This window comes from Dipodomys ordii, unplaced genomic scaffold (genome assembly GCF_000151885.1).
Source record: "Dipodomys ordii isolate 6190 unplaced genomic scaffold, Dord_2.0 Scaffold10, whole genome shotgun sequence".
NCBI lineage: Eukaryota > Metazoa > Chordata > Mammalia > Rodentia > Heteromyidae > Dipodomys > Dipodomys ordii.
In genome coordinates, this window is record NW_012267226.1 from 21,945,174 (window position 1) to 21,957,785 (window position 12,612).

The 12,612-nt window shown below is 51.5% G+C and overlaps 1 protein-coding gene across 1 annotated transcript in view; it reads left to right on the forward strand.

Annotated features, from left to right (window-relative positions):
- The window catches only part of Grik4 (glutamate receptor, ionotropic, kainate 4), a 214,486-nt gene that overhangs the window by 176,297 nt on the left and 25,577 nt on the right, over window positions 1-12,612 (forward strand). The window contains exon 13 of the mRNA XM_013009509.1: window positions 5,365-5,478. Coding sequence (XP_012864963.1) covers window positions 5,365-5,478 — 114 coding nt within the window. The remainder of the gene's footprint in view (window positions 1-5,364; window positions 5,479-12,612) is intronic.

Here is a 12,612-nt window from a genome sequence, read left to right on the forward strand (position 1 = left end):
GGAATCGAACCCAGGGCCTCTGGCATGTAAGGCATGCGCTCTACCGCTGAGCCACCTTCCCAGCCCTACTTTGGTTATTTTTAAGATAGAGGGCTTTATGCCAAGGCTGACTGGAGCTGACATCTGCCCTCCTGGGCCTCCCGGTGTGGCTGGGATGCCAGCTAAGGGCCTGTGGCCTTTGCACCTAGCTGCTGCCCTCTCTCCCCCCTCCTCCCACTGCATGGCTGGAATGGCAGGTGTGCACTGCTGCACACAGCCATCGATTGAGATGGAGTCTTTCAAACTTTTGAACTGAGATTCCCCCATCTTCAATTCCTACGTAGCCAGGATTACAGGCTGGAGCTGCTGTGCCCAGCACCATTGGTTTTTTAAAGGAAGAAGGATACAGTGAGATCGTCTCAGTGCAGAAGTGAGTGTTGCTAGAAGGATGCCAGCGAGCGTGGTTTATGGAGCACCTGTTACGGGGCTGGCCCTGTGGTTGGCGGCGATACGGATTCTCTCAGCGTTGTAAGGACTCCCCAGGTGACCATTAATATCCCAGTTTGTAATGAGAAAATAGGTGTAGCGGTGACAGACCAGTGGTGGTCTGTGGGGAGGCAGGGCTGGCCCAGGCCCTTGGCCTTATTCAGGAGGCCCGCAGGGGTGTGAGCCGGGTCAGGGCCGTGATATCAAAGGTCACCTTGCTGCCTGCCGGCTACGGCTGCCCTGGGGGGATCACTGCCAAGTGCAGCTGTGTATGTGGCGAGGACACAAGGACCACGGTGAGCATGACCCTTTCCGGCCCCTCTCTGTTCTGGTTTGTTCCAGAATATAACCTCACAAGACGAACTCCCTCCCTCTGAGTCCTCGCATTGGCTCAGGTGCCGGTTGGCTGTGCAGCCAGTGCTAGCTCCAATCTGGTCCTGGAAAGACTTCAGAGCTTTCTGGTGGTTCTTCAAGACATCACACCTCTGATCCCTGCTACCACTCCAGCCTCTTCCCGGGCCGCTCCCTCCGTCCTGTGGATGAGCAGCCATTTTGATCGCCTTCCAGCCTCTGGAAGGTACTGAGTTCCCTCTGCCTCAGGGCCTTGACACCTGCCGATCCTTCCACTGAGAGTGCTCACCTGCTAATTCCTGCTCGGGTGACTGAGTCTCATCTTGGGAAGGGCTCCAGGGCCCCCCCACACCCCGACTCTGTCCAACTCCGCTCTGACCTTCTTCCAACCGCAGACACAGGCGGTATATTTTGACAGTTTGTGTCCACCTCCCTCTCGGGACACTGGGCCCTGCCTGTGTTTGTTTTCCCTGGGGCTGGTGCAGGATGGAGACAGAAAGGGACTCCAGGTGGCAGAGAGCACTGAAGAGGAGGGCCAGGGCTTCTGCAGGCATCTGCTACCGCCTTGAGCGCCCACAGGCCAGGCCAGACGCAGCATGGCACCCGCCCCTGCACATCCCCCCCAGCTCGGCGCACCGGTGCCACCCGGGCCCAAATCCTCCCCGCTCCCAGGGCAAGCCTGGCTTGCCTGGCATCCGCGAGTCATCCCAGCCCCGCCCCCGGCCCGGCCTGTCACTGTCCCGCGTCCTGTCAGCGACTGCAATGACTCCGGCTCTCGGGAGACAATTACCTCGAATGAAGCCTCCAGGGATGCGCAGTGCAATCCTGTTCTGTGTCGCGTTTCCTCATTCTGACGGAGCCTCCCAGAGCTTTCCAGAGTTAAATAACACAATTACGGAGTTAAATAAATGGCAGCAAAAAGAAAAGAAAGGGAAAAAAATACGGGGGGAGTGGAGGCGCGTTGAGCCCCAGCAGCGGTGAAACCAGACAGGTGGACGCAGCGCCGGCAAAGGAGAGGGGGCCACCACCCCCCCCCCAGCGGAGGGGCGGCCAGAGGGGCCAGGAGAAGCTGGGCGCGGGAGGGGCGTGGGCCCGGGAGAGCGTAAAACGCTGGGAAGGAAGAGACATGCGAGCTGGGGGCAGGAAGGGGCTGAACCCGGGCACAGTGAGCTTCTGGACCCCTCCAGACCCGCCGCCAGCTCACCGCCAGCCAGACGTCACCTCAGGAGGCCTGTGTGGACATGACCACCAATGTCCCCATCCATCATCGTCACCAGGGTCACACCCCGTGCCAGAGCACACCCGTGTCACCACCAGGGTCATACCCCGTGCCAGAGCACACCCGTGTCACCACCAGGGTCATACCCCATGCCAGAGCACACCCGTGTCACCACCAGGGTCACACCCCGTGCCAGAGCACACCCGTATCACCACCAGGGTCATACCCCGTGCCAGAGCACACCCGTGTCACCACCAGGGACGAGGGACGTGTGCAGAGCTCCAGCCTTTCCCCGTCTCCCGGCAGACCCTGCCCGGCCGTGTTGCCGGTGGTCTTCAGTGCTTCTAGATTCCTAGCCCCAGGGTTCAGCGCCGAGCTCCTCACAGGGTCCCTCTGCATGGGTCCCCCTAAAGTGCGCTGCCTGCCTGGGGCCTCCAGTAGCCGCACGCCATTCTCCTTGTGTGTCTGCGCCCTGCTGCTGAGTGCTGCCATCTTTGCAAGCAGATAGGGCCCTGATGATGGGAAGCGAAGTGCTGTGGCCTCCAGCCAGGCAAGGCTGGGGAGGGCCAGACAGGGCCGGACGGGGCCAGGCAGGGCTGGGCAGGGCCGAATGGGACCGGACGGGGCCAGGCAGGGCTGGGGAGGGCCAGACAGGGCCGGACGGGGCCAGGCAGGGCTGGGCAGGGCCGGACGGGGCCGGGTAGGGCTGGGCAGGGCCGGGCAGGGCTGGGCAGGGGCGGGAGGTCTTTTAGCTGGAAACCAGATTAGCAAACTCCGGTTGAGCTCCTTCATGATACAACTCCAGACACCATTCCAGAGGGTTGGGAGCTCTGACAGCACAAAGCCACTGGTGTCCGGTCCGCCGCACGTTCCCCTGGTCAGCACTGCCATCCCAGCGAGTGGACCAGGGGCCGAAGGCGTTGGATGGGTTTCCATGGCGCCAGCCGTTGCTAGCGCTCATTCAGCCCCAGCCCCGGGGCTTGTTGCTTCCCCTCCAAAGGCGGCTGTATGGCATAATGTCTTTTTAACTAAGGTAAAAGAAAATGAGTGCACATGTTCAGGAATAGTCTGATTCTGTGTGATTGTTACAGACACCCCGGGGTGCACTGAAACCAAGGGAGATAATTACTCTTCTATGCTGAGTCAATTAAATGTAAAAAAAAAAAATCCAACAACAACAGAACCCACCAAACTTCCACGGTTTCTAAATGCAAGCTCCTCGCTGCCTCTTCTCATGCCCGGGGACCAGGGATGGAGCGAGAGCCCTGGGATCAGAATCAGTCGGGTGAGACCCCCCAGCACGGACAGCGAATCTCATTTAGCGCAGTGTGGAGAGGTGTGTGCCTCTCTGAGTGGGGTTCACGCTGGCCCAGAGCCTGTCGGCATCTCATTCGCCTGTGTCTGGGAAAGACCCCAGTCACAGGATCATAGGATCCAGCCCGTTCCTAGCACTCCCCCCCCCTTCTCCATCTGGACATATGGAATTGTTTTGGCATGCATACTCTCATTGTTGGCCAACTTCTATAAACTCATAAAATGATCTCCAAATTCCAATCCGAAGTTTGCCCTTTGTAGAGGAAAGCTGAGTGTGGGAGAAGGAAGTTGGAGGACAGTGTTTACTTGCCTAATTGATTTGGATCCTGAAAACATAAATAAATAGATCACCAGAGAAGGGACCAGATGCTATGTGTAGCATTTGTTAATGCTATTTTATGTTTTGATTTTCTTAACCTTTTCCTTCAGTTCCTTCCTTTCCATTTTTGTAACTCTTTTTTGGTGTGTTTTTGTTTGCTTTTGCAATACGGCGATTCAGACTCAAGGCCTCGTGCTTGTTAGGCAAGTACTGTACCAACTGTTACCCCCTCTCCACCTTCCCCCTACGCACACACCTTTTCTTTATCTTCGTAGGTTATCTCAGATAGAGTCTCATGCCCTTCCCCCACAAAAAAAGCAGGCCTCAGATCTCAGTCCTCCTCCCTGTGGCCTCCTGAGTAGTAGGGATGGATATTCATGTTCTTCCACAGCCTCTCCTCCCCATGGGTCTCAGGCTCCGCTGACTCCAGACTGTGGCACCCTGGTCCTCCAGGCCTGGCACCACCCTGCTGGGTGGCATTGTGTTCACTTGTGTTGCTGCGTACTTCTGTGGGCTCACAGTCAGTGCCAGCATTGAGAAGCTGAGGTCCTAAGAGAAACCCTCTAGGAAGCCCCCCACAAATGAAGGGGCTGACGGGCTTGGCACCAGCCCCTCTGCCGCCCTTCTCCCCTGGAGGACAGACATGAGCCCTCGTTTGGAGTAATGCAGAATGAGCCCCTCACGGCTTCCCTTCTTTATGAAAAACGTATCTGAATGTATCTCATGTAAGGGCTGCTTAACTTTCCAAGGCTTTGTTCGCCTGTGTTGGATCACATGATTGATTTAGGAGCCGGGGCATGAGTTGAAAATGGAGGACTGGGGTTGAGAGGTAGACGACACCGCGATCTGCCCGTAGAGTCCATCCTTCCTGTTCGGGAATCGTTATTTCCTTGGGAGCGGCTGAGGCGCAGGGTGTCCACCCCTGCTTTCTTTGCCATGGTTTTCCAGGCCAGAATCCCATCAGAAGCGGGCACTTGGGGTGTGCGAGCAGGGAAGAAAAGAAAGGGAGGGCAAAGAAGAAAGAAAAGCAAAGAAGGGGGCCAGGGAGCCCTTCACCACAAAGCCTGGCTGTTCCACAGACCCTGCAGCAGAGACCCGGCCCTTCGTGATTCCTCCTCATCTGCCACTCTCCTGCCCTCTAAGTGGCCGGCAGCCAGGAGGCCGGAATCCCAGCCCCAGTTCTGGCAAGGCTGGGGCCAGCCTTGTCACCCTGATATCCAAGCTCTTCTCCTTAGTTTCCATCCCCTCCATGGGAAATAACTGTGGTGGCTTCTCCTTTCTGAGGCGCCAGCATTTTATTCCCCCCCCCCCAGTACCTTACCACCCAGGCTCCAGCAAAGTCAGACCAAGGAAGCCAACAATTATGCTGCAATAAGAAGCTTCAATCTGGAGACCCCAGGAGGCTGCAGGCTGCCCCCTGCCCTCCCCCCTCCCCCACTGCTACCCCAGGACATTTGAGACTGGGTCTCAACATGCTGGTCCCGCCCACTTCCATCACCCGTGTCTCAAGAGAGCCATCTCATCGTCCTTCCCAGCGTGACCATCCAGATGTGAGCTCTGCTGGTCTGTCAGGGCCAGGCCAGCAGGCTGCAGTCCCTGCTCCTCAGCTCCTCAGCAGGGTGCCCTGGGTCCCAGACGCTGCTGCGCCCTCGCCGCACACAACCACCGGCTGATGCGTTTTTTCTGTTCCTCGCAGAAAGCAGACCTGGCTGTGGCCGGCCTCACCATCACTTCCGAACGGGAGAAGGTGATCGATTTCTCCAAACCCTTCATGACGCTGGGGATTAGCATTCTTTACCGAGTTCATATGGTAAGAGACTGATTTTATGAGCAGTTATGTCATTAAAGTTATTTGCATGCAAACACTGTGTTTTATGGTAATAATGAATGACTCACAGAAATATTTGGATTTCAAGACTTAAATGCAAATGTGTTGGGCTATTTTTTTTCCCTCCCCATCCGCCGTGAGAACGTGTGGAGAGGAGGGCTGGAAAAAGCTGTACTTGCGAGTGTGCTGGTACACTTTGCTTCTTCATCTGCACGAGAATAGGCAAGCAGGATGGGTCGCACTTGGTGGCCTGTGGGGTAGTGACTGACCTCTCTGATCGCTTGGCTTCCTTCTAGAGACAGGACCCGCGTGCCCGTAAGTCTTCCCACACGCTCCAGGATTTCCCTGCTTCCCAGCCCATGCTTCTCCCCTTGGCCATGTATGTGATCGGGGATTGCAGACTCCTCCTTTTCTTGATTGTTTGTTCTGAGCCCTACAGAGCAGATCTAATTAATTCCGGCTAGACCTAGCCTGTTGCATTCCCTCGTAAAAATTAAAAGAAAAGGGGAAGCTCTGTCTGGCTAGGTTGGCCAGAGTGACTGTCAAAATGAGTCTATGAGAACACATCACCGGCAGCTGAGGATGGAGCTGGGTTTGGGGGAGGGGGGGGAGAGAGTAGGGGAGAAAGTGGCCTTCACCCAGGAGGTCTTTGTTTGTTCTGTTGGTGGTTAATCATAGCTGACTTCTAGTTTATTCATCTTACCAGTTCTGACTCATTCTGTAAGGCACTTAGTGCAGGGCCGGGCCTGGTGTCCATCCTCCGGGCTCTGGAACGGTGGTCTGGGCCCTGGTTACCTCTGCGCTCACTGGGCAGTTCCCCAGCCACTGCCTCCCACCTCTCACCACCCACCCTGCCTGAGGACAGTCCAAGGGCACCAGAACACACAGCCTTTCTCCAGGCTTCCCGGCCATGGCCGGCTGCACACCCACAAGCAGGCTCGGGCCTGGATGTCTTGATCAGCACAGAGGGAGCTGCAGCCTGGCTGCTGGCCATCTGCAGCCATGGGGCTGGAGCAGCTGATGGTTGTCAGTCTGCCCACCGACAACATCTGCTCTCAGGCTTCTCCGTGTCTGGGCCACCTCGGCCCTGAGTAGCATTGCTGGCCACCTCCACACCCCAAATCTCCACCTGTGCACCTAGGCCCGGTGGTTCCTATCAGCCACCAACCCACACCCATCCATACTCCCTTGTGTTCTTCCCAGGATATTAAGTTGGGGGCCAACTTGTCTAGGCTAAGTCAGCCACTAGTCTAGTTGCCACGATGAAGGTATTTTGGAGATCGACTAGTGTCTATCCTGCATTGACTTCAAGGAAGGAGATTACCCTCAAGACGGTGAGTGGGCCTTCTCCAGGCAGGTGAGGGCTATAAGAGAAAATGCTCAGGTTTCTTCGAAGAGGAGTTCTTCCCATGGCCGGAACAGATTCTGCCTGAGTTTCCAGCCTGCTGCCATTTTGAACTTACCAGCTCCCATAATCATGTGAGCCAATTTCTAGATAGATTGATAGATAGATAGATAGATAGATAGATAGATAGATAGATAGATAGATAGATAGATAGATAGATAGATAGATACATAGACAGAGTGATAGAGTGATGGATAAAGTGATGATAGGTAAGTGATAGAGTAATAGATGGATGGATATACATTTACATATGTATATATATATATAGAGAGAGAGAAAGGGGGATGGATGTAGATAGCTATAGATAGAGATTCTCTCCCACTGGGTTGTGTGGCCTCCAGTCTTGTCAGGACTCCTTCCTTTCTCTGGGCTCCTCTTGGAGGCCCCGATATGCCACGTAGCTGCTCAGATCTGATTTATAACGGAGCCAAACGGAGTGAAAAATGAGTGCTGGCATGAGCAGTTTACGCTGAGCACGACTGACAGTTTATGCATTTATTCAACAAATATTTATCGAGTGCATTCTGTGTGTGAGGCACTGTGCTTCGAAAGTATCAAAAAGTCAGCTCGGGAGAGAACAAACCTGAACTGACTAACACAGAGGAGATCAGGTGAAAACGAGTCGGAAATGAGCCCCACTATATCTGACGCAGACGTCTTAGCAGAATGGCTAATGCGAAGGTCTAGACAGGCAGAGATCGCCGGGGCTTAAATCTAAGGTGACTTAGAGGAGTTAATATGACAGTGCCCAGTTAATGACATTAGGTGAAGGGTATTCATTATGTCATGAGTTTTCTCTGCTCGATGGCCATCTTTCAACAAAAGCATGGTTCCTTTGATGTCATTTATACTTTAGAAGGACCTAGCTTTATGTCTGATCACCTGATGGATGACTCCCTGTTACCAAAAATGAGTATGCAGTGATGATTAAATCCATGTGCAAGAGAAGTTAACACACAGGAGTTATTTGTTTATTTATTTATATTTTGGGTGGTACAGGAATTGATTTCAGGGTCTCCCTCAGTGCATCTCTGAAGCCTAAAGCTGGCAAGAGATAACTTGTGAATTTCCCACCATCTAACATGGGTTATCAAGAGTGGAATAGGAACTAGTATCCTTCCCTTCATCAGGAGATAATCTGTTTCTGCTCAAGGAGTCTGTAGGACCAGCACAAGAATAGCATCTTTCTCTGTTTACCACTTTCTCCCTGAGCAGGCTGGCCAAGGAGCCTGGCTTTGGCATTCACTACTAGCGATCTGTGTACTTTGTAAAGCAAGGAAGGGAAGGAGAGAAAGGGAGAGAGGAAGGAGAAAGAGGACCGAGGTGAACAAGAGTCATAAAGGACTCTGTGGTCAATGCGCCCCATCTTTTCCCCTACCTGAACCACACTAAGCCCCGAGAACCAAGGTTTCTGTTAGCAAGCCCTTCAGCATTAGCATCTAGGAATAGATTGACGTGTTTTCCCCCCTGTCATTCACCCACATTGATCTTGAGAACAAAAAGAGCTGGGACCAGGGAGACCAGGTACCTCTTCTGCTCAGGCCAGGCCATAGCTGCCACCGAAACTCATCGCTTGCTCGCTCATTCGCTCTCCAGCGGCTCTCATCCTGCCTCAGTGTCACATCCACTGAGAACGCGTTGCGATCCCTGGCTGGGGCCAGGCGTGCTTCTAGAACTGCGCCGGTAGCCCAGCCTTTCGAATCCAGAACTTCTTATGGTGTTTGCTCCAAGGATGAGAGCTGAGTGATAGGACCTCCGAAGTTCAAGACTCTTGATGTCCCTGGCAAATTAACTTATTTCTTCCTTACTGGGAAGTTTAGCATTTAATATAATGGTATATCTCCCAGGACATTTTGCATTTGAGGGTTTTATGGTATTGATGCATACAGTGAGGCTCTCAGTTGTGTATGAGTAGAGGAGAGAGAAGAGCAGAGGAAAAAAAAAAGAAGTTGTATTTGACATTAGAGCAGATCATGTCATTTTCTGTCCTTTTTCCCTCCCTGCCGCAGCAATTTGCCTAATGATGTTTTGCTCAGACTAATAGTAAAATAAGTGTGTGTTCCTGGTGCACAGCCTGACTGGCGTGGCAAGGAATCGTTCTGGGTGCACCACACGCCGACCTGGGATTCAACACTTGGCCCAGAGAATTCCCTCCGTGTGAATAAATCTCATCTGAATAATTTAGTGCCGGCTTCTTCGGAGAGGCTGGGTAGATGTGGAAGGTATTTGTCTGTTGACTAATAGCTGGTGATTTATGAAGCACTTCCCGCGCAGGCTCTGGGTCAGTTCAGCCGTGGCCAGGCAGGTGGGTAAGGCTCATCGTGAAGGAGCCGAGCACCGCAAGCCGGGTCAGGGCAGTGGGGAGAGGACAGGCCACGCCGGGGTGCTGTGGCGTTGATGCCAGATTTTCTGTCTCCATGTCTCAAACACATCCAACTTCCTGTCTTCTTGGGAAAGTGCCTTTGCCAGTGTCTCTGCCATGCGTGAGATGATCTTTCAGGAGCCTCTGAGGATACAATCCCTGATCCCTGCTAGGGGATATCACGCCAGTCAGAGTATCCAAGGCTCCCTGGAAAATAGAAACATACCATTTCTGGCAGTTCTGTCCCGTTCTGCCTTTCATGAACAAAAGACGTCCTGCTCTCTTCTTTAACTCAGCTTGAGTATTCTTGCTCAAGAAAAGCAAATAAAAAAAAAATGAGTCGGTGATTAAAAAGTGAGCAAGAAGTAAATGCCATCAGTAAATTAATGAATGCATGGCATTGCTGCATTTATTACCTGTTTTGTTTTTTTTTTTTCTCCAAAGATCTGTTTCATTTCAGGAAGACTGTCTAGGAAAATGGAGAGCATTGCTAAGTAAACCAGTGAATCATTTCTAATGCTGCTTAATACTCTGTTATAAAGAAATAGAAAATGAATAGGATTCTATTCCTTAAAGTTAAGTAACACGATAGCTCGTCTAATGGAAATATGGGTCCCTGTATATGGAATTGTTTTAAAATTAATTATTTATTGAGACCTGAGAATCTTCAGGTGTCTTAACGTTATTTTAGTAATGCTCATGTTCACCTCTCATGGGATAGTAGTGGTCCATTTGATAAAACAAAATGCATTTGGGGGGCTGAGTGACTTGCAAGTCAAGGTCAGTGCCAAGAGAAGAACTTGGGTTTCCTCCCGTGCGGTTTCCAACCCACAAAGTGAAAATATGTATGCTAGCATATGGGTTATATAGGCCACAAACCATCTGGGTGTTTTTAATGTGGAGAAGCACTAATTGCTTGCCTCCGATTTCCTCTTGGAGTCAGAGTTAGGGTACATGCTAAGTCAACATATGCAAAACAACTCGGTGGGTGGGCTGGGGGGGGCATGCTCCAAGAGTGGAGTAAGAAATGCTCGCTTCAATCTCCCTTCCCAAGAGTCACAGAGAGACTGTTTCCTTCCCTCGTCAGCCCCAGCAAGCATTCTGGGGACCTCTGACCACTGCTGGCAGTAGGCTCTTTAACAAGAAACCTCTAGGCATTGTCATTGTGTCTGGAAGACCGTCAAAAGCACACAGAAGACACCGACAGCCCTCTGTCATTGCTATTGTAGGGCTGGGCTGAGGCCTGGAGAGAAAGAGTGAGCGTTGGGACTCGATGTCTGAGAAGTGACGGCGATGTCCCTTGCCCGTGTGCCAGTCCGGGAGAACTTGCCACACACCTGGCCCACTGTGCCAGTGACTTACTTGGAAACATTGAGGCGGAACAGAGTTCTGAAGATTGCAGCAACTGTGTCCCGGGAGCCATCTTTCCGAGACAGACGTCTACGATAGCCCTGATTGGTTCCTTAGAGCGTCCGGCAGTGCTCTTTTGATGCATGAATTATAACCCCTGGAAACTCCAGGAGTTATATACAGAAAGCGACTCTAGCCAGAGGGCATTCATCATCAACCCCGACATAATACCTGCCACCACAGGACCAAAAAAAAAAGGTATTTCTTACCCACTGCAGGACTTCAAAAGGTAGTTCACAAAAGTTCCTGTGTCACAAGCCATCTCTTCTCACTCTTCATTGGACAGAAAAGAAGCATTGCACACAGAGCTGTAGCTATCTGTTAACATATTCAGTCCTCAAAACAACCCTGTGGGGGTTTTGTTATTACCCACATGTTGCAAAAAAAAAGAAACAGAGACACAGAGATTAAATAACTCGGCCCAGCATCACACCACTTATAAGCAGTAGAGCCACGACATCCTGAGCGGCGTGGCTGCAGTCTGTTTTTTAATCTACTTCTTGTCCTCCTTGACCTGCTCCAGTGTCCCCATGCATCTGGCTTGACTGGGAGAAAGCAATTTCATTCCTATTATAAGATAATCATACTTTACCTCACCTGGAGTGAAGTGTCAGTACGTTTGCAAGTAGGTTCTTAAGGACAAGAGAAGCTCTTTGCATGGAAGAGGAGTTCAGTGCATACATCACGGCTGTATGGAAAGTCATAAAGACCCTGTCAGTCAAAGGACCTCCCCCAGTCACAATCACAGTCAGCTGGTAGCCAGCCTTTGGTTTTTTGTTCCACCACAGAGCATCAAGGATGCTAATCCTGGTGTGGTCAGTCTGAAGTTCGGTCCCAAAGCCCCGGGCATCTACTGTCATCTAATTTTCAATTCTACCAGCAGCGCTTGACCTCTCCCTGGCATTGGGGCATGGATCGAGGGCTATCTCTCTATAGAGACATGTATAAAACACCAATTATCTGCTTCCAAAGTGGCTGTGTTTTACCAGAAGGAACAGACCCAACTTGCAGTCAGCAGTTATATTGATTGTATAAATCAATACAGATGCCCATAAATACCAGAGTCAAAAGAAATGACGATGAAGATAAATAATCCATAACACTTACGAGTCCTTTAAGAGGTTGGAAGGATCGAGGAGGTGGAGATTCTAGGGACACTGGGGAGAAGTCTTGGGATGAACGAGGGAGTTTCTGAGCGCAAGTTGCAACGATTTAAGAGGAGAGGAAGACTTGGTACAGATGGTATTCGAGTGGAGTATGGCATGCTGATGGCCCAGCTTGATGAATGAACACTAGAGAAACCAAAACCATCACCAGCGATTTGAGCGATGCACTTACCCTCCCCGAGTCTCAGATATTCCATCTGTCAGCCGGGAAAATGAAGTCTGGAAGTCAAGAGAACATAGTGAAGAAAAGTATCCCATCGTACGTCTTTTGGGGCTTCCAGAAAAGCTATTATTTGGGAGAAATGCCTGTGGCACGTGACACCTGATTTTCTCAAGTGCCAGTAACTCAGGTGTCCTTTGGGAAGGAAGCAGTCGAAAGCATCCACACAGGCAAAATGGTAAGTGTGCAGAATCTCTCAAGGAACATATGTCTCCTCTGCATCATGTCAGTCTAAGCCATGGTAGCATAAGCCCAGGCCTAACTCTCAATGGACTGCCTGGCCCTTGTTCCTCTGGCTGGCGTCAGCCAATCACATACGCGATCAGATATTGCCTGAACAATAGGACTGTTAGGTTCCTAGTGGAGCTGTGTTTAAGTCTAGGTCCTTGTTTGTGCAATGTTTTATAACCTGGGTCTCCTCAATTGTGTTTTTTGTTTCCCCGCGGTTATGTATCATCCCTTATCACCTATAACCAAATATGGCAGCTTTAAATAGTGCTGTCATTTTCCTCGATTTCACTCATTGTGATATAATCAGGTATAGATTTCTGGC